We start from the raw sequence: 20,664 nt of genomic DNA, 5'->3' as shown, positions 1-20,664 counted from the left end.
ATAAAAAAGGAACTCAAAACTTAAAATTGAAAATCGAAATACAAACCAAACCGACTTTGATCTTTTCATTGGAGTAGCTCGCAACTCAAGTGACGTAATTGATATTGCAGCGACAAAATGGTCCACTACTAAGAGTTGACTTTCTTATTAGGAAAAATTTCATGGTTGGTCCCGAATCTATTTTCTCACTACTGAGTTGGTACTCAATAAATTAATTCTTAATTTTTCTTATAACTACAAGATCAATATACAGTATAAATTTTTCTTAAGAGACTCTTCAAATGTAAGATGTTATCTATTTTAGAGAGTTCATCCCTAAAATTATGCTTCAATAGACTATTTTGAACTTTTTAGAGCATATTTAAAATACTCTTTATTTACAAAGAATATTTTTAAATTTAGAGAATAAAATTTTTATATAGTCCAATAATGTTCTATATTTTAGTTGTTCATTTTGCTTTTTCAATAAACATTTATTATTTTTCCATTATCTTTAGCCCCTGTTCAATGGCCATTATTTTGAGAAAAAAAAATGATGTTTTGAGTAGTTATTTATTTATTTTGGAAAATGTATGGTTAAAAATAGAAAAATTTTAGGATTTACATGCAAAATATTTTATTATATGAATATGTTATTGAAAATAAGTATGAGAATTAAAGAGTTTTATTTTAAAGTTTGACAAACATGTGCTAATATATTTTATAGAAACAATCAATCAATTCAATTCAATTATGATTTGTATAATCTAAAAGTAAAATATTGTAATATGTTACTTATTAAATACAATCATTATAAAGTAATAATAGCAAGCGGATTTGGCTCTTCTCACTCTCTACTATAAAAAGTGAAAATGGAGTGTCTTTTGAATCTTATTTCTAAGCATTATCTTCCCGAAATAGATAATCGGTATGACTCTTCAAATTAAAATCATATATATATATAAACTGCTTGGTACAAGATATTATTTATTTTGGAGAGTCAGTACATAAATCACCTCATAGAATAAAAAGAGCATTTTTAAATTTAGAGAGTAATTATTACATTCTAATAATATTCTCTTAGAAAGCCATTCTTTATATAAATAAAAAGTCTCTTACCAATATTATTAGAAAGTTGGATATTGTAATGAATACATTTTCTAAGTTGCAAATTTCAACACCCAATTTCTTAAATTATTCAAAACATCTTTGACCTTATTGGCCATTGACATTTAAAATACATTTTTTTAATTAAGAAGAGGAAAACAATAAATATTTTTGAAAAGGTTAAATATATAGCTAAAATAAAGAGGTTATTGGTGTGTAAAAAGCTATACTCTTTAAATTTGAAAATGTTCTTGATTATGTACAAGATACTAGTTAATTCTCCCTTACAAAATGCTCTATATTTTAGATAGACAATACATAAAATAAGTTTTGAAAGATTATCTATTCCGACTTTTACAATAGAGCATATCTATTCTTACTTTATAATGACTAAATTTGATAAATTAATATTATTCAACTCAAATTATTTAAATCATATATTGACTTGATTGTTGATTAATATTTAAAAAATTGATAAATATATTGATCATTAATATTTAAGAAAATATTAAATAAAATATGAAGAGAAATTAATAAATATTTTTTGAGAAAAATAAAATGAAAAACTAAAATAGGGAGCCTTGTTGGAGTATATAATATATATACACACACACACATTTTAAATGTAAATTGTTCTTTATGAATAAATAGTCTTCTAAAGATGCCCTAACAAGGAGCGTCTTTAAATTTAGGTAGAAAAAATGTTTATACATTCTAATAATGTTCTCTACTTTGATTCTTTTATTTTAATTTTTCCAATAAATATTTATTGTCTTTTTCTCATGTTTTTTTGTAACAAATTTTTTATATGTCAATGACCAACGAATTCAATTGTGATTAAGAATAGATACTCAATTTCAAACTTACTCTCTATTTTAAGAATCTTATCTTTATAGTAGAGAATATCTTGTGTTTAGAGAGCTTCTTAAAAATGCTCACATAACATGCTCTTTACAAATAGTCTATTAAAAATGCCCTAAAGTTAAATATCAAATGACAACACGATAAAACTTAATAGAGGTTGGTTTGATCTCCATCGTAAGCGATTAATTGTACAACTATAATAAAATATTAGAGACCAATATGCACCCTTTTAAAGGATTCTACCATCTTACGACTATAATAATAGGTTGAGGGACCAAATTTGCAATTTTCCTTCTCATTGCTGAATAATTCTTCCAGACGGAAAATATCATAGCGTACGTTAGCGTGCCACATTGAGATGACTGCTCACTCATTTATGTTGTTTACTCTCTCTCTCTCTATCTGTCCATCTATCTATCTATCACCTTGATTTCAATATTTTGTGACAAATTTAATTCTTCATTTTTTGAGACCATAGAAAGCATAAAAATTGGTTGATTGTCTACGGTTCTTTAAATTACCTCTCATCACTTAATTTGTCGAAATTACCTCTGTTTTTCTCAATTCAGTTTTTTGCAGTTTGATTACAATTTCAGCTCTCTCTACCATACTATCAGCAAGTGTAAGCATCATAGTTGTATTTGCTTTAATGTTTGATTATTTCTTGCGCTTTTTGATTCCTGTGCTGTTCTATGTCTCTTTTAAAAGGAAATTGAAATCAAGGGATTTTTTTTCCCTTTTTGTTTAATTTATTTCTTCACAAAGTTTGAATTTGTAGTCAGAGAACAGAAAACAACTCATCTAGGAATTGGATTTTCTTGTTTCCTTTGATTGAATTCGTAGAAATTTCAGTTTTGGAAATTCAGTGAGGCACTATGTGTTTGTGTATGTGTCAGAAGGTGAATCGAGTTTAATTAGAATTTTTCTTTTGATTGTTATATTTTCGATGATCCTGGATGCTTCTATATTTTTCGTATATTGTTCTCTGGACTCTGATTATAACTATTTCATCAAAAACAATTTCAGATTTTCAACTCTGCTGTTGAAAATGTGAAATCTACTGTTTATCAGCTTTCAAAAAGTAAAAATAAAATGTTTCTTGTGGTTTCGTACACAAATTCTGCCAAGAGCGATTCTAATTTAGTTGGAGGCTTGGAGCTCATACTTTGTTTTCTTCAAAAACTCGGTTTTCTGATATATCTCTTAATTTAATACGTCCTAAGTGAAGTCTATGTTTTTTCGTTTATTGCAGCATCATTAGGGTAGATCATACGTATTGAATATACTTGGATCTGATTTTTCGTCCGGTGGTAATAGTAATTGTTGCTTTTTGCAATTATTGATTTAACTTGGTAATTTTGTTAATATTGCTGTCAAATATTCATTCTCATGCAGCATTCACAGTTAAACTCTTCAAAAATTACATTTTCTTTTCTATCTCATTCTGTGATATTCCATATCTTTTATGACTTGAGTAGCAATATTCCTTAATGATTATGTTGTGGAAACTTTAGGATAATGGCTGGACAAGTTGTCAATAGACCAATGTCTATATGTGACTTTGAAATTGTTGAGAGAGACTCTGGTGGCACTGCTGTAGCGTCTTCTAACCAGATCCATCCTTGGATCGACCCAGCAACAATTAAACTCAAGCACAGGATTGGAAGAGGGCCATTTGGTGATGTTTGGCTGGCGACACATCACCGTGCAACGGAAGACTACGAAGAGTATCATGAAGTGGCTGTTAAAATGTTGCATTCCATTAAAGAAAATGATGTTAAAGATGTCTTGGTAAAGTTGGAGGATTTACTTTCTAAATGTCGGGGTTTAGAAAACGTCTGCTGGCTGCATGGACTTTCCGTTATAACTAAGAAAGTGAGTAGCTTGTTCAATTTTTTTTTTTACAATGCTGAGAATCTGGATATCTTTCCTCTGATTTTTAGAAAAAAAGGGGAAAATAAATAAACAAATTCCAGCAACCCTTCTTCTGAATTCTCTATATTTCGTTCTAGATATGCATTGTTATGAAATTTTATGAGGGCTCAGTTGGGGACAAAATGGCTCGCCTCAAAGGGGGGAAGCTCTCGATGAGTGATGTTTTGAGGTGATTTTTACTTAATGTATCTGAGAAACACATCGATGAATACTTTTCTCTAGTTAAATGATTTTGTTGAATAAAATGCTTGCAATCTTCATGATGTTGTTATGTTCACAGGTATGGAGCAGATTTGGCTCAAGGAGTAATGGACCTACACTCCAAGGAAATTCTTATTCTTAATCTTAAACCTTTTAATTTCCTTTTGAATGAAAATGACCGGGCGATTCTTGGAGACATAGGAATTCCTTATGTGTTACTTGGCGTTTCTCTGCCAAGTATTGATATGATTCGGAGACTTGGTACTCCTAACTACATGGCTCCAGAACAATGGCAACCCGATATTATTGGTCCTCTATCCTTTGAAACCGATTCATGGGGGTTTGGTTGCAGCATAGTCGAGATGTTGACTGGCATTCAGCCTTGGAGTGGTAAATCAATTGATGAGATACACAAACTGGTAGTAAAGAAGCAAGAAAAACCACATATACCCAGTGGGCTCCCTCCTGCTGTTGAGAATGTCATTATTGGTTGTTTTGAGTATGACTTCATGAGTCGCCCCATGATGTCAGACATATTACAAGCATTTAAAAGGTATTCTTATTCCTTCTTCATATATATGTTTCATTAAGAAAAAAAAATTGAACTATTATAGAGGAATATGTAGGTTGCTGTGCATTTAGTTCACGGTTTGGTCATCTTACTGGACATTAAAATGGAAATGGAAAGAAATTCTTTGTAGTGGGAAGAAATAGTGTCCCATGGTATCAAATGCTTATAATTTGTAGAACTTAACAAGGAAAAGAAAATACCAAGATGTTTACTAACAAAATCTACAAATGCCAGCCGAACTCATTGTTTTGATATCTTGACCATTAAACACTTTTAGTTCTGCACTATCTTTCAGATACTGAATTCTTCAGGCTGCAAGTGGCTTGTGCATATATTCTTAAAATAACTCACATTGTTACCAATTTGCAGCTCACAAAATGCAGTTTACCAGGATGGAGGCTGGACAGGTCTTGGAAGTATAATTATAAGAGAAAAACAAGGTGGTGGTAATTATACTGAGTGGTTCCTTGCGAAGGATCATCTGCAAGTGGGTGACATGGTACGATCTAGAAAGTTACCAAACTCGTGCAAACCTGAAAACATGGATGTACCGGAGGGAAGTGTAGTTGAAATTTGGCGATGTTATGTTTGATACCACGTACCTGACAAACAAGTATGATATACTTTTCGCCCCGTTTATTGGCGTTAATTATCACGGACAATCAATATTGTTTGGTTGTGGTTTGTTGTCGAATGAAGATACAAATACTTTTGTGTGGTTGTTCAAGACATGGATACAATTTATGCATGTTCACGCGCTTCATGAAATAATTACCGATCAAGATAGAGCGATGCAAAATACAATTCAAATTGTTTTTCCAAACACAAGGCATAGATGATATTTGTGGCATATTTTAAAGAAATTGCCTGAAAAGTTTGGATACCACAACAACTTTTCAATATTTAGGGCTATACATGTATTAGTTTATGATTCTCAATTTGTTTAAGAATTTGAAAATGTGTGGGTTGCAATGATTGAAAAGTATAGCTTGCAGGATAATGATTGGTTATCTGGCCTATACGAGAACAAAAGTCGTAGGATTCCATGTTTTTTGCAGACCACTTTTTGGACAGGGATGTCAATAGCATAAAGAAGTGAGAGTATGAATGCGCTTTTCGATAATTACGTGCATTTCAAGACCTCGCTAAAGCAATTTATAGAACAATATGAACGAGCATTGCAGAACAAGGTTGAGAAGGAGTTACAGGCTGATTTCATATCATTTTCAGTGATGGATCGTGTGCAACATAATATGAAATTGAGCTACAATTTCAGTCAATTTACACCATTGCAAAATTTAGGGAAGCTCAGGATGAGTTCACGAGAAGGATTATTGTGATGTCATACCTACTTTGGAGGGAAACTTGTCAACGACGTACGAGGTATGGGAGGATGTTATGCATAATGGGCGATGAAAGAAAAAAAAAATTCGTCTCATTTGAGAGAGAGAATTGTGACATTCTTTGTAGCTGCCATTTGTTCGAGCTTCGGGGAATTATTTATCACCATTCGATTGCATTATTGATTTGTTGTAATGTCGCTTCACTTCCAGATAGGTACATACTGTAGAGATAGAGAAGAGATGTTAGTAGAGCACACATGAGAGCTGCAGTGAACTACGATGGTTAGATTAGTTCTCCAAAGCAGTTGATATACGACAAATTGTGTCGTGAGTTTGTGTAAGTGGCGGGCCTTGCTACAGATGATGAAGGGCAGTCGCGTGTGATACTGGACTAGATAAAACTTCAATGCAAAGAACTTTTGATGTCAAAAAGGTCATATAGTGGAAGTAATGTGATCTCGCAACATATTATTCATGTAGCTGATTAGTATATCAATTTGTAGAATGATGTCAGCGTGAACATACGAGATCCGAAATTGCCGCGTAGACAGGGGTGCCCAACAAATTGAGGAAAAAAATTCGTTGGAGTTGAGTTCAAAGACCGCAAAAATAAATTTCATTTGCATAATTTAAACAACAAACATTTAAAAAGAAATTGTACTAAATACTTTAGATGCACATATAGAGAAGTTCGGCATCTACCAAAGGAAAGAGACCTACCGCATGACATATTGATATGCAAGAGAGCGCCGTGGACGTTCATAAAGCTCAGCAACAATACTACTCAGTGCGGCCACCACTCTCTTGTCTACAATATTTGATGCCGACAACATTCCCATTCTCACAGTATACCATCACGACACCATTCTCACATTCATAGGTATTACCTTCGTCAAATTACATCCCTGCATCATCATCAAATGTTATATATAGTTCTCAAGGTATGCTCGCACGGTCAATATGTTAAAGATAAATTCTTGATGTTATTTAAAATATGCAACTAATAATGTCCATATTGTATTGTAGGCCAACCAATGCCGTACTATTATCCATATTTATCAGACTCTTGAGAATTAGGTTTGTGTAATGGATTATGATGACAAATATTTCTGTCACTAATAGCTATCTCATTGGGAGATAGTGCATTTGTTTTTTTTTTTTTTTTCCCAGGTGGAGCATTGTAAGAGGCAGGTGCATAGACGGGTTGGCAGTTACTTGGTCACTGCTCCTACAATTTACTGATAATGAACATATCTTCAGCAAGCAATTAGGCTTGGTGCTTCCGGTTGTTGTCCCTGCCATATAATATGGCTCGCTGATTTTGGTTGCTACCTCTACCACTAGAATTGCTGCTGCTGCTGTTAAGATTTGCTGCTTCTGTCTTCTACAATTAGTTCTGCAGGATGTTGATATGACCACCAAAGTTGTTGTTTCTATGTATACAACCTGCTCTCTTTTGCTGCTTCCTCATTCCTTACTTGTTTCCTGGGAATATTTGTGTACAATCTATTATATTTAATTCAAGAAATGCCTCTCTCTAGTTTTGATTTGGGCACAATTCTATTTTGAGTCACCTCTTTAAATTCTAGAATGATTTTGATGGTTACCTGGTTACTTCTGCCACTAGTTGCCGATAATATATGATTAGGCTTGCTGATTCCAATTGTTGCTTCTGACATACAACCATAAATGGATGCCGCTTTCGCCTTCTGCAATTTGTGTCATTAGTGCTTGCGTGTGTATAACCTGCTTCCTCATTCTTGCTTGTTTATACTATTCGTTGTGCCTCCGATTTACACTAAACTTTGTCGGATTGCACTTTGGAGTAATTTCTCAGGAGTATTTTTGGGTTCATCTCTGCTTTTGGTTTTGGTCAAGCAAGAATGGCAGATGACTTATTTGTAGACTACAATTGTTTGTAGTTAATGTAACACTTGCTTACTGTCATAGCCTTTGTCCACTTAGTTAGCTTGTGATAGCTGGGTCCGTCTACTGCTAAGGTTTGTAACTGATGGTTAGTGTTGATATTGGTGCTATTCACGGTTGAAAGCTTATTTGTAGATCAAGAATTTATCTTACAATGTTCAATTAATTTTCTTCAACATCACTGAGGTCTCCAGCACCTTTCCTTAGACTCAAATGCAATTATAATTTCCATCATACAGGATAATGCTTCACCGAGTACAATAGTGGCAATCCTATCTTCAAAATATTATACATTCCTAATCCATCTCAATCAGTAGATAATACTTAAACAAGAGTCATTAGAATTACTACATGAAGACACCGATAGCTAAGGCGAGATAATGCTATATATACAAAAGTAATGTCAAAAACCAAGGGCAAATTTTGCCGGCCGGTGAGGGTGAACCGGGAGCTGGTTAAACTTAGATGGAAGAGACAACACCAAGCGTGGTTGGAAATGGTGAGGCGATGGCCAAACCACAGATGGAAGTGCTGTCGGAGCGCCTACGGTATTTGTTTGAAGTGCGGCCGGAGATGGTGAGGCTTAGGTTTCAATTTGGGAAATTTGATTTGGAAGAATGCTTAGGGTTCAATTTGGAAGAAGAACCTTCTGTAGGAGAAAATGGTACGTTTTCGTCTTCAATCATGCTGTTTTTGACACGTCAATCGAGAAATTAAATCTGACAGCTATTCTTATTTGTGTAGCGGGGATCATAATGTTATTGTATTTAGACCTAGTTTGTTTTTCATTTTTTTAAGAATGAAAATGAAAAATATAATTTTTATCGATCTATATAAAGATAAAAATTTAAATTTGATGACTTGATATGATGAATAATGATCATATTTTTCATTTTAATAAAAAAAAATAAAAAACGAACAGGAGTTTAATAAATCTTCTTGAACAAGGCCATATAGGCCCTGTCTAAATAGGGGGGACACTGTGGCATGATTTGAAATATCTTTTATTTTCCCAACTAAATTCGTATAGCACAAGTTTACGTGTCTTAAATAACATCATCTTATTGTGTGGATGCTTTTTCGTCGTCTAAAACTTAATTTTCCAGGATAATATATGGTGAGAACTATTTTAAATAGTTTTTTTTTTTTTGTCACATTATTATTATTTATTTGTACTTTCATTTTAATCAAATTTCTCTATTGCAGTTTGACAAACAAAATAATAGCGTACATGTTATTTGTTTTACTATATTTAGTCCTTGTTTATCTTCAATTAAAAAGAGTTTTTCGAGGAAAATGAATTTTGGAATAGTAATTTTTTGGAGATTGTATGGTTAAAAAGTATGAAAATTTTGAATTTATATGTAAAATATTTTAGTTTATGAATGTATGTTTGAAAGTGAATTTAAAAAACTTAGGATATATTTTGTTTGTTGTTTTTAAGTTGTTTTCAATTTTGTAAAACACTAAAAATGTATTTAGTGTTATATTTCTGAAAATGTATATTAAAAAACAAGAATAAATTTATAACATAAAATTCAAAAAGAACTTTTGAAGTTTAAAATTCTAAAAAAATTAAATTTAAAAAACCAAAAAATAAAACTATAAAAATCTAGAAAAATAAATAAATAAAAAAAAGTTCTAATTAATGATTATCTACATAAAAATTTTAAAAAATATTTAAATAAAAACAGACAAAAGTATTATTAATATATATAATACTTAACAATATATTAACTTAACTTTTACTGAATAGTCAAATTTAATGAAATAAAATGTAAAAAATAATTTTTCAAATCAAAAGTGTTTTCTAATTTTTAGTTTTGAGAAATAATTTTTTTCAAAATAGCAAATCAAATGCATTTTTTAAAATCTTAAAAATTAAAATAGATATTCAAAACATAAAATAAAAAAGGAACTCAAAACTTAAAATTGAAAATCGAAATACAAACCAAACCGACTTTGATCTTTTCATTGGAGTAGCTCGCACCTCAAGTGACGTAATTGATATTGCAGCGACAAAATGGTCCACTACTAAGAGTTGACTTTCTTATTAGGAAAAATTTCATGGTTGGTCCCGAATCTATTTTCTCACTACTGAGTTGGTACTCAATAAATTAATTCTTAATTTTTCTTATAACTACAAGATCAATATACAGTATAAATTTTTCTTAAGAGACTCTTCAAATGTAAGATGTTATCTATTTTAGAGAGTTCATCCCTAAAATTATGCTTCAATAGACTATTTTGAACTTTTTAGAGCATATTTAAAATACTCTTTATTTACAAAGAATATTTTTAAATTTAGAGAATAAAATTTTTATATAGTCCAATAATGTTCTATATTTTAGTTGTTCATTTTGCTTTTTCAATAAACATTTATTAATTTTCCATTATCTTTAGCCCCTGTTCAATGGCCATTATTTTGAGAAAAAAAAATGATGTTTTGAGTAGTTATTTATTTATTTTGGAAAATGTATGGTTAAAAATAGAAAAATTTTAGGATTTACATGCAAAATATTTTATTATATGAATATGTTATTGAAAATAAGTATGAGAATTAAAGAGTTTTATTTTAAAGTTTGACAAACATGTGCTAATATATTTTATAGAAGTCAACAATCAATCAATTCAATTATGATTTGTATAATCTAAAAGTAAAATATTGTAATATGTTACTTATTAAATACAATCATTATAAAGTAATAATAGCAAGCGGATTTGGCTCTTCTCACTCTCTACTATAAAAAGTGAAAATGGAGTGTCTTTTGAATCTTATTTGTAAGCATTATCTTCCCGAAATAGATAATCGGTATGACTCTTCAAATTAAAATCATATATATATATAAACTGCTTGGTACAAGATATTATTTATTTTGGAGAGTCAGTACATAAATCACCTCATAGAATAAAAAGAGCATTTTTAAATTTAGAGAGTAATTATTACATTCTAATAATATTCTCTTAGAAAGCCATTCTTTATATAAATAAAAAGTCTCTTACCAATATTATTAGAAAGTTGGATATTGTAATGAATACATTTTCTAAGTTGCAAATTTCAACACCCAATTTCTTAAATTATTCAAAACATCTTTGACCTTATTGGCCATTGACATTTAAAATACATTTTTTTAATTAAGAAGAGGAAAACAATAAATATTTTTGAAAAGGTTAAATATATAGCTAAAATAAAGAGGTTATTGGTGTGTAAAAAGCTATACTCTTTAAATTTGAAAATGTTCTTGATTATGTACAAGATACTAGTTAATTCTCCCTTACAAAATGCTCTATATTTTAGATAGACAATACATAAAATAAGTTTTGAAAGATTATCTATTCCGACTTTTACAATAGAGCATATCTATTCTTACTTTATAATGACTAAATTTGATAAATTAATACTATTCAACTCAAATTATTTAAATCATATATTGACTTGATTGTTGATTAATATTTAAAAAATTGATAAATATATTGATCATTAATATTTAAGAAAATATTAAATAAAATATGAAGAGAAATTAATAAATATTTTTTGAGAAAAATAAAATGAAAAACTAAAATAGGGAGCCTTGTTGGAGTATATAATATATATACACACACACACATTTTAAATGTAAATTGTTCTTTATGAATAAATAGTCTTCTAAAGATGCCCTAACAAAGAGCGTCTTTAAATTTAGGTAGAAAAATTGTTTATACATTCTAATAATGTTCTCTACTTTGATTTTTTTATTTTAATTTTTCCAATAAATATTTATTGTCTTTTTCTCATGTTTTTTTGTAACAAATTTTTTATATGTCAATGACCAACGAATTCAATTGTGATTAAGAATAGATACTCAATTTCAAACTTACTCTCTATTTTAAGAATCTTATCTTTATAGTAGAGAATATCTTGTGTTTAGAGAGCTTCTTAAAAATGCTCACATAACATGCTCTTTACAAATAGTCTATTAAAAATGCCCTAAAGTTAAATATCAAATGACAACACGATAAAACTTAATAGAGGTTGGTTTGATCTCCATCGTAAGCGATTAATTGTACAACTATAATAAAATATTAGAGACCAATATGCACCCTTTTAAAGGATTCTACCATCTTACGACTATAATAATAGGTTGAGGGACCAAATTTGCAATTTTCCTTCTCATTGCTGAATAATTCTTCCAGACGGAAAATATCATAGCGTACGTTAGCGTGCCACATTGAGATGACTGCTCACTCATTTATGTTGTTTACTCTCTCTCTCTCTATCTGTCCATCTATCTATCTATCACCTTGATTTCAATATTTTGTGACAAATTTAATTCTTCATTTTTTGAGACCATAGAAAGCATAAAAATTGGTTGATTGTCTACGGTTCTTTAAATTACCTCTCATCACTTAATTTGTCGAAATTACCTCTGTTTTTCTCAATTCAGTTTTTTGCAGTTTGATTACAATTTCAGCTCTCTCTACCATACTATCAGCAAGTGTAAGCATCATAGTTGTATTTGCTTTAATGTTTGATTATTTCTTGCGCTTTTTGATTCCTGTGCTGTTCTATGTCTCTTTTAAAAGGAAATTGAAATCAAGGGATTTTTTTTCCCTTTTTGTTTAATTTATTTCTTCACAAAGTTTGAATTTGTAGTCAGAGAACAGAAAACAACTCATCTAGGAATTGGATTTTCTTGTTTCCTTTGATTGAATTCGTAGAAATTTCAGTTTTGGAAATTCAGTGAGGCACTATGTGTTTGTGTATGTGTCAGAAGGTGAATCGAGTTTAATTAGAATTTTTCTTTTGATTGTTATATTTTCGATGATCCTGGATGCTTCTATATTTTTCGTATATTGTTCTCTGGACTCTGATTATAACTATTTCATCAAAAACAATTTCAGATTTTCAACTCTGCTGTTGAAAATGTGAAATCTACTGTTTATCAGCTTTCAAAAAGTAAAAATAAAATGTTTCTTGTGGTTTCGTACACAAATTCTGCCAAGAGCGATTCTAATTTAGTTGGAGGCTTGGAGCTCATACTTTGTTTTCTTCAAAAACTCGGTTTTCTGATATATCTCTTAATTTAATACGTCCTAAGTGAAGTCTATGTTTTTTCGTTTATTGCAGCATCATTAGGGTAGATCATACGTATTGAATATACTTGGATCTGATTTTTCGTCCGGTGGTAATAGTAATTGTTGCTTTTTGCAATTATTGATTTAACTTGGTAATTTTGTTAATATTGCTGTCAAATATTCATTCTCATGCTGCATTCACAGTTAAACTCTTCAAAAATTACATTTTCTTTTCTATCTCATTCTGTGATATTCCATATCTTTTATGACTTGAGTAGCAATATTCCTTAATGATTATGTTGTGGAAACTTTAGGATAATGGCTGGACAAGTTGTCAATAGACCAATGTCTATATGTGACTTTGAAATTGTTGAGAGAGACTCTGGTGGCACTGCTGTAGCGTCTTCTAACCAGATCCATCCTTGGATCGACCCAGCAACAATTAAACTCAAGCACAGGATTGGAAGAGGGCCATTTGGTGATGTTTGGCTGGCGACACATCACCGTGCAACGGAAGACTACGAAGAGTATCATGAAGTGGCTGTTAAAATGTTGCATTCCATTAAAGAAAATGATGTTAAAGATGTCTTGGTAAAGTTGGAGGATTTACTTTCTAAATGTCGGGGTTTAGAAAACGTCTGCTGGCTGCATGGACTTTCCGTTATAACTAAGAAAGTGAGTAGCTTGTTCAATTTTTTTTTTTACAATGCTGAGAATCTGGATATCTTTCCTCTGATTTTTAGAAAAAAAGGGGAAAATAAATAAACAAATTCCAGCAACCCTTCTTCTGAATTCTCTATATTTCGTTCTAGATATGCATTGTTATGAAATTTTATGAGGGCTCAGTTGGGGACAAAATGGCTCGCCTCAAAGGGGGGAAGCTCTCGATGAGTGATGTTTTGAGGTGATTTTTACTTAATGTATCTGAGAAACACATCGATGAATACTTTTCTCTAGTTAAATGATTTTGTTGAATAAAATGCTTGCAATCTTCATGATGTTGTTATGTTCACAGGTATGGAGCAGATTTGGCTCAAGGAGTAATGGACCTACACTCCAAGGAAATTCTTATTCTTAATCTTAAACCTTTTAATTTCCTTTTGAATGAAAATGACCGGGCGATTCTTGGAGACATAGGAATTCCTTATGTGTTACTTGGCGTTTCTCTGCCAAGTATTGATATGATTCGGAGACTTGGTACTCCTAACTACATGGCTCCAGAACAATGGCATCCGGAAGTTACTGGTCCTCTATCCTTCGAGACTGATTCATGGGGGTTTGGGTGCAGTATAGTCGAGATGTTGACTGGCATTCAGCCTTGGAGTGGTAAATCAATTGATGAGATATACAAATTGGTTGTAAAGAAGCAAGAAAAACCACATATTCCCAGTGGGCTTCCTCCTGCTGTTGAGAATGTCATTATTGGTTGTTTTGAGTATGACTTCATGAGTCGCCCCATGATGTCAGACATATTACAAGCATTTAAAAGGTATTCTTATTCCTTCTTCATATATATGTTTCATTAAGAAAAAAAAATTGAACTATTATAGAGGAATATGTAGGTTGCTGTGCATTTAGTTCACGGTTTGGTCATCTTACTGGACATTAAAATGGAAATGGAAAGAAATTCTTTGTAGTGGGAAGAAATAGTGTCCCATGGTATCAAATGCTTATAATTTGTAGAACTTAACAAGGAAAAGAAAATACCAAGATGTTTACTAACAAAATCTACAAATGCCAGCCGAACTCATTGTTTTGATATCTTGACCATTAAACACTTTTAGTTCTGCACTATCTTTCAGATACTGAATTCTTCAGGCTGCAAGTGGCTTGTGCATATATTCTTAAAATAACTCACATTGTTACCAATTTGCAGCTCACAAAATGCAGTTTACCAGGATGGAGGCTGGACAGGTCTTGGAAGTATAATTATAAGAGAAAAACAAGGTGGTGGTAATTATACTGAGTGGTTCCTTGCGAAGGATCATCTGCAAGTGGGTGACATGGTACGATCTAGAAAGTTACCAAACTCGTGCAAACCTGAAAACATGGATGTACCGGAGGGAAGTGTAGTTGGTTTAGAACGTGACACAGATCGCGATGGACTTGTTTTGGTGAGGATGCATGGACTTCATGACCCAATAAGAGTTCATGCTTCTACATTAGAACGTGTGACATTTGGATTGGCTGCAGGAGATTGGGTGCTCTTGAAGAAAGAAGACAAGAGGCATTCGCCCGTGGGTATACTTCACTCCATTGACCGTGATGGAAATGTAGCAGTTGGATTTATAGGACTCGAGACTCTTTGGAAAGGCAATTACTCAGAGCTCGAAATGGCAAAACCTTACTGTGTAGGGCAGTTCATAAGGCTGAGATCAAATGTTTTCAGCCCTCGTTTTGAATGGCCGTGGAGAAGATGTGGTGAGTGGGCAGCGGGCAGAATTTGTCAGATACTTCCAAATGGCTGCCTTGTGATCGAGTTCCCAGGTAGATTGACACTCAGTAATGAAAACAGAAGCTTCTTGGCTGATCCGGCTGAAGTTGAACTCGTGTCATTCGACACTTGTCCAGGCTTGGTGAAGAAGTATCAACATCTTGAGGATTTTCACTGGGCGGTCAGACCATTACTGATAGCATTGGGTCTGTTTACTGCCATGAAGCTAGGGCTTCGTGTTGGGAGGAAATTGGGGAGGTCCAAGGTGAAGAAGGGACATAATCCGGCCATACAAAATGATGGTCAACATGTCGATGGCCAAACTGGTGAGAACACAGCATGGCGTCCTCCAAAAGTCGCAAACATTTTCAGATAAGGTGATACAGAAACTGAGTTGCCATGATTTGAAAACTTGGCCTGTTATGGAAAGCTGTAGATTTCGCTGAAATCTTGTCAAAATTTGGAAAGCTCTTTCGTTATTGTAAACAGATGGTCGTTCTCGAAAGTACTCTGTCTACAACATGCATGTACGTACAATGATCTTGTGTATATAACATACATTCATCTTCTATGATCTTCTGTATGTTGTCCATTATGTTTATGTTAATATCCGTGTGTTATTATTTCGAGGGAAACCTGCAACATGATATATGTAAGTTACCCTACATGTACAGGGTACATTGCCAGGGAGACAATTGGCTGGAACAAAAAAGTTACGCTGCTTGGACAGGGTTTGGGAACAGAGTTGTTGATAGGTGCTGTGTTGGCAACACCTGTGTTGTTCCTTTCTTTCTTTTTCAAACTTTTTAATGAAATGTTGACATGTGTCCCCTCGTTGTTAAATCTTGTCACCAACCTTGTTTGTGTAGTATAACTCGGAACAAAAAAAAGTGTGTCCGTGGCAACGTACAGGACAATTGTCAGGAGTATAGAGTTATGCTACATGTATATGGCATTTTGCCCTGTTATGACTAAGAGAAAGATGTTGGCTTGAGAACTCACTGCTCGACACCCCAACCTGAGGAGTACAACATATAATTGACATCTGTTTAGACATAACAAAACAAGACTCCTGGATAATCGCATTCCTCGAGCAGTCGAGCTGACGTTCACATGGCTTGAACTCTTGTCATCCCTTCATTCCACTGGAAAATGAAGATGGTACCTAACAAAACCGTTGACATCATTATGATCGCGTATTGCCCACCATTTGCTAAGGAAGTCCTCATTATTTTTTCATGGTTCCAAGTGCTCTTTAGTCTTTGAAGTAGCAATAGGACTCAAAGTCTCACCATCTTGTAATGAGCTTATGATACGTCTGGCATTACTGAGGTAAAAATGAGAGTAACCCCAAATTTTGTTGTGGAAGAATCAAAGATACCCAAAAAGGAAACGAAAAATCATCTGTTTCAAATATATCATGTCCACAATACAATCGAATATGCAGTATAGAAGATACAACCAACCAGTCTACATTCAGATAAAATACAACATGATGAACAAATATACCCAACCTACAGCAATAAACGGGTTAGATACAGATATATGCACTACTATCTAGTCAACAAATTAGACGTTACCTCTATTAGCTAGTGCTACCAACAATGCCGACCTCATCAACAAGCTGATCAGTCAAAGCCAAAAGTTGAGCAACTTCTGTTTTAACTTCGCCAGGACAATCATTGTTGTCGATCAAATTTATACCATTGAGCTCGAAAAACTTGGTATCATAATCAAATTCCATGCTCAAACTAGATTTATTTAGAAGCTCTCGACCCATTTCTCTGAGTTTATAAAGAGCACCAGTTGCAGCTCCAATCTCCAGTTGTGCTGCTTCCAATTGAAGTTCCTTAATTACTCGGTCCCCAACGGTCTTTCCACCCATTTTTTCTTGTGCCAAAGCATAAAGCTGTTTCAATTCATTACAATCTCCGATCATTTCTTCCTTCAGTTTTGTTAATTCCTGCTCTCTGGTGTCCAATTTGCCAAGAACCATATTTAGCTCCTCATCTTTAATGGTGAGGGCCCTTTGTGCCGCAAGAACTTCCATTGCCTTCGTTCTCAAACTTTCTTGGGTAAATTCAAGTTCAGTTCCAAGGTGTTTCTTCTGCCACTTAAAATTATCAGCTGACTTCTCCGGTGACAACAGGAGATTGGTATAATCATGTGCGCTCAAAGCACCATAGTTTTCATCCTTTACTGACAGAACCACTTTATTAGTCACCTCTACGATCTGTTCCAACACTGCTTCAGCTTCAGAGAATCTCTGTTTTGTATCATTTAGTTCATGTTGCAGTGCCTGACCACGTTCATCCTTTTCCTCCAGCATGGACATCGCTTGAATAAGCTGATTTTCTTTACTGTTCATAATTCTCCTCAGCTCATCTATCTCCCGGTTTTCTTCCTCCAGCATCTTCCTTGCACTTGAGAGTTCCAGATCTTTTTCTTCCAAGATAAGCTGACAGGAAATCAGCTCAGACTTCAAATGCTGGATCGCTAGTCTAGCTTCTACCAATTCCGACTCTTTGACCTGAAGAAGACTCTGTTTCTCTCCAAATTCATTACTCTTACGGTCTAGCCCCTCCTGGAGAGCTGACATTTCCTGAATTGCTTGTTGCAAGGAGGATCTCTCCATATTTATTTTCTTCTGTAACTCTCCAACAAGCTCTTTCTCCATGGATAAATCCCTTTCAAGGACCTTGTTTCGAGCTTCAGCAACCCTAAGTTTCACCCTCTCACTCTCCACTTCAATTTCCACATCTTTCAGACTCGTCACATAGGACATAACACATATCCTCTGCTCTTCAAGTTCAAGAAGCTTCTTTTCCAGTAGCTGTTCCTGATCTGCCATTTCCTTTCTAGAGGAGGCCAAACCTTTCTGAGATGAAACTAACTCAAACCTCACATCTGCAAGAAGCTTCTTCACTCCTCCAAACTCCGTAGTTTCATTTGCTTCCCCATAATGCTTAGATGTTTCCTCTACAAGCTTGTTCAATTCTTCCCGTGCCACTAGCCAATCCATTGCTTGTTTCTTCAAATTGCCCTCGGCAATTTTCATTTTCTCTGCTTCAATTTTCTGCATACTCGTGGAAACTTCTAGCTCTTCTTCTTTCTTTTGAATTGCTCTCTGGAGTTCTAGGATTTCGAATTCTTGTTTTTTCACAATACCATTTACTTCATCCAGGAGCTTGGTCTTGGATCTGAGTTCTGAATCGGCATCAGCAGCTTCCTCACTCTTCTTCGTTAATTTATTTTGCATTTTTACAGTTTTCTCTTCTTTCATAGATAGTGCAGATTGAGCAGCGGAAATCTCTTGATCCCTTTCCTTGAGACGAAGCCTAAGATCACCAATTTGCATAGCTTGCAAAGCTAAGCTTATATTAGCTTGCTTTAACTCATCTTCTAGCCTTTCCTGATTCAATCTAGCCGCTTCTATTTCTTCCTCCTGCCGCTCCAAGTCCTCTTTTGCACGATTTATTTCATTGTACTCCAACAATACCTTCCTTTCTGCATCTTGTAAATCTTCTTCTTTCTTCTTCAAGGCCAGCAGCGCAACCTGAAGATTGGATTCCAGCTTACTGAGATTTAAACCTAGCTCAGAAACTAGAGGTGACTGAGGATCTCGGCCTATCTGTTCCTCCAGTTTTTGTGTTTGCACAAGCCACCTCTCCAGAAGAATCCTAGCAGGTTCAGTTGCCCCATCGTCACTAATACTTGAGGACCTCCTGTTATTCAAGACTGATTTGATAATCCACAAGCATCGACTAGGATCCTGTCCTTTGTGCCCCGTCCCCATCAAAGACGCTGATCTCTTCTCGTTTAATTTGAGCCAAGAATAGCGCATCTGCAAAAACGATAGCTACAACATTAGACAATTCTTTATCAATCTTCTTTTATGGTAACAGCATTGAGTCTATAATATTGCTTTAGTTTTGTACTCATACAGATTAGACTTGCTACCAACTTAAAACAGCTCACTGAAAATCACCCGTCCCCATCAAAGACGCTGATCTCTTCTCGTTTAATTTGAGCCAAGAATAGCGCATCTGCAAAAACGATAGCTACAACATTATACAATTCTTTATCAATCTTCTTTTATGGTAACAGCATTGAGTCTATAATATTGCTTTAGTTTTGTACTCATACAGATTAGACTTGCTACCAACTTAAAACAGCTCACTGAAAATCATCAATGTGCATCATAAAAATATATTCATGTGCTTATAAAAATAAGGAAAACTGAACAGAAAACGTCAATCAAAGCTGAATTTAGGACCTTTTATCGGTCCACAAGATGATTAAGCAAACTATATACATGTCAAACTCTATACAGATATATTCATGTGCTTATGAAAGTTGCCTGCATTTATTCCCAATATGGGTGGGCAGATAAAAATATAAGAACAATATACATTGAAACACGAAAAAGAAGATAAATACCATCCCCTCATTGCTTACTAACATGTAGTTAGGACCATGTTGTGATTCCAGTCCTATCAAACTTGGAATGAATCAAGCAATATTATGAGCCATATATGTCAGGAAGAGTGTAAGGAAATTAAGGGAGATGGGGATTTTAGTCTTGCAATCAAATATGTGTTTAATGCAATTATATCCTAAAATATATAAATTATTAAATACTAGTATATAAAAAAGGAATAAGGGAATGAATTAATGAATCATTTATTCTAATTTACTTTATATATTGAACATACATAGAAGACAAACAATAAATTTTCCTATACATAGTAGCTCATGGGTATTTTATTAAATGATTGGCTACACATTATGTGTATCATACATAAATAGATACCATGAATATATAACTGAGCGATCAAATATTTTTAAAAAGGGAAAATTGTTGATGTAGGACAATCTTATTCCAAATAGAATTGATTTAATCTCTTTTTTCTTCTTCTTTCTTATTTAGAATAAGATTTCTATTTCCTTTCTTATTTAGAATCTAATTTCTTCTTTCTTTCTCATTTAGAATAGGATTTCTTCTTCTTTCATGATTAGGATAGGATTTCTTCTTTCTTTTATATTAGAATTCTACTTTTCTTTCCCTTTAAGATTTCAGTTTAGTTCCCTTATATTAGTAAGATTAGAGAATTATTTTGCCTATATAAACAAAGGCTTTCTACACTTTTCAATAATCAGTTCAATCAATTCAATACAATAAATTTAGTCCCTACATAATTTTTAGTTTTCAAATTTTATTCATGTTTCAAGAATTTCAATTTCGCGTC

The 20,664-nt window shown here is 33.2% G+C and overlaps 2 protein-coding genes across 6 annotated transcripts; one reads left to right on the top strand and one right to left on the bottom strand.

The window, feature by feature from the left end:
* The first annotated feature begins 2,301 nt into the window (after positions 1–2,301).
* LOC111383861 (E3 ubiquitin-protein ligase KEG-like) lies at positions 2,302–16,266 on the top strand. Of its 5 annotated transcripts, none has more exons than XM_023008043.1 (6): positions 2,302–2,328; positions 3,465–3,825; positions 3,963–4,054; positions 4,166–4,639; positions 5,027–5,213; positions 15,045–16,244. In XM_023008043.1, exons 1-6 carry the CDS (start codon positions 2,309–2,311, stop codon positions 15,789–15,791), a joined length of 1,881 nt encoding a protein of 626 aa, XP_022863811.1. In that variant the 5' UTR covers positions 2,302–2,308; the 3' UTR covers positions 15,792–16,244. The 5 variants fall into 5 exon arrangements, 4 of the variants coding, with proteins under 4 accessions (XP_022863811.1, XP_022863813.1, XP_022863810.1 ...); XM_023008045.1 differs by lacking the exon at positions 2,302–2,328 and adding an exon at positions 2,335–2,572; XR_002700816.1 differs by lacking the exons at positions 2,302–2,328; positions 3,465–3,825; positions 3,963–4,054; positions 4,166–4,639; positions 5,027–5,213 and adding exons at positions 12,133–12,159; positions 13,296–13,656; positions 13,794–13,885; positions 13,997–14,470 and having other exon boundaries at positions 14,858–15,942; positions 16,090–16,266.
* A 533-nt stretch (positions 16,267–16,799) lies between these two features.
* On the bottom strand, positions 16,800–19,273 carry LOC111383860 (myosin heavy chain, non-muscle-like). Its single transcript, XM_023008041.1, has one exon. It carries the CDS (start codon positions 19,257–19,259, stop codon positions 17,001–17,003), a length of 2,259 nt encoding a protein of 752 aa, XP_022863809.1. The 5' UTR covers positions 19,260–19,273; the 3' UTR covers positions 16,800–17,000.
* Positions 19,274–20,664: the final 1,391 nt, after the last annotated feature.

Source organism: Olea europaea, unplaced genomic scaffold (genome assembly GCF_002742605.1).
Source record: "Olea europaea var. sylvestris unplaced genomic scaffold, O_europaea_v1 scaffold2778, whole genome shotgun sequence".
NCBI lineage: Eukaryota > Viridiplantae > Streptophyta > Magnoliopsida > Lamiales > Oleaceae > Olea > Olea europaea.
Note: the sequence above shows the minus strand (reverse complement) of the source record. Positions and strands in the feature narration are given on the sequence as shown.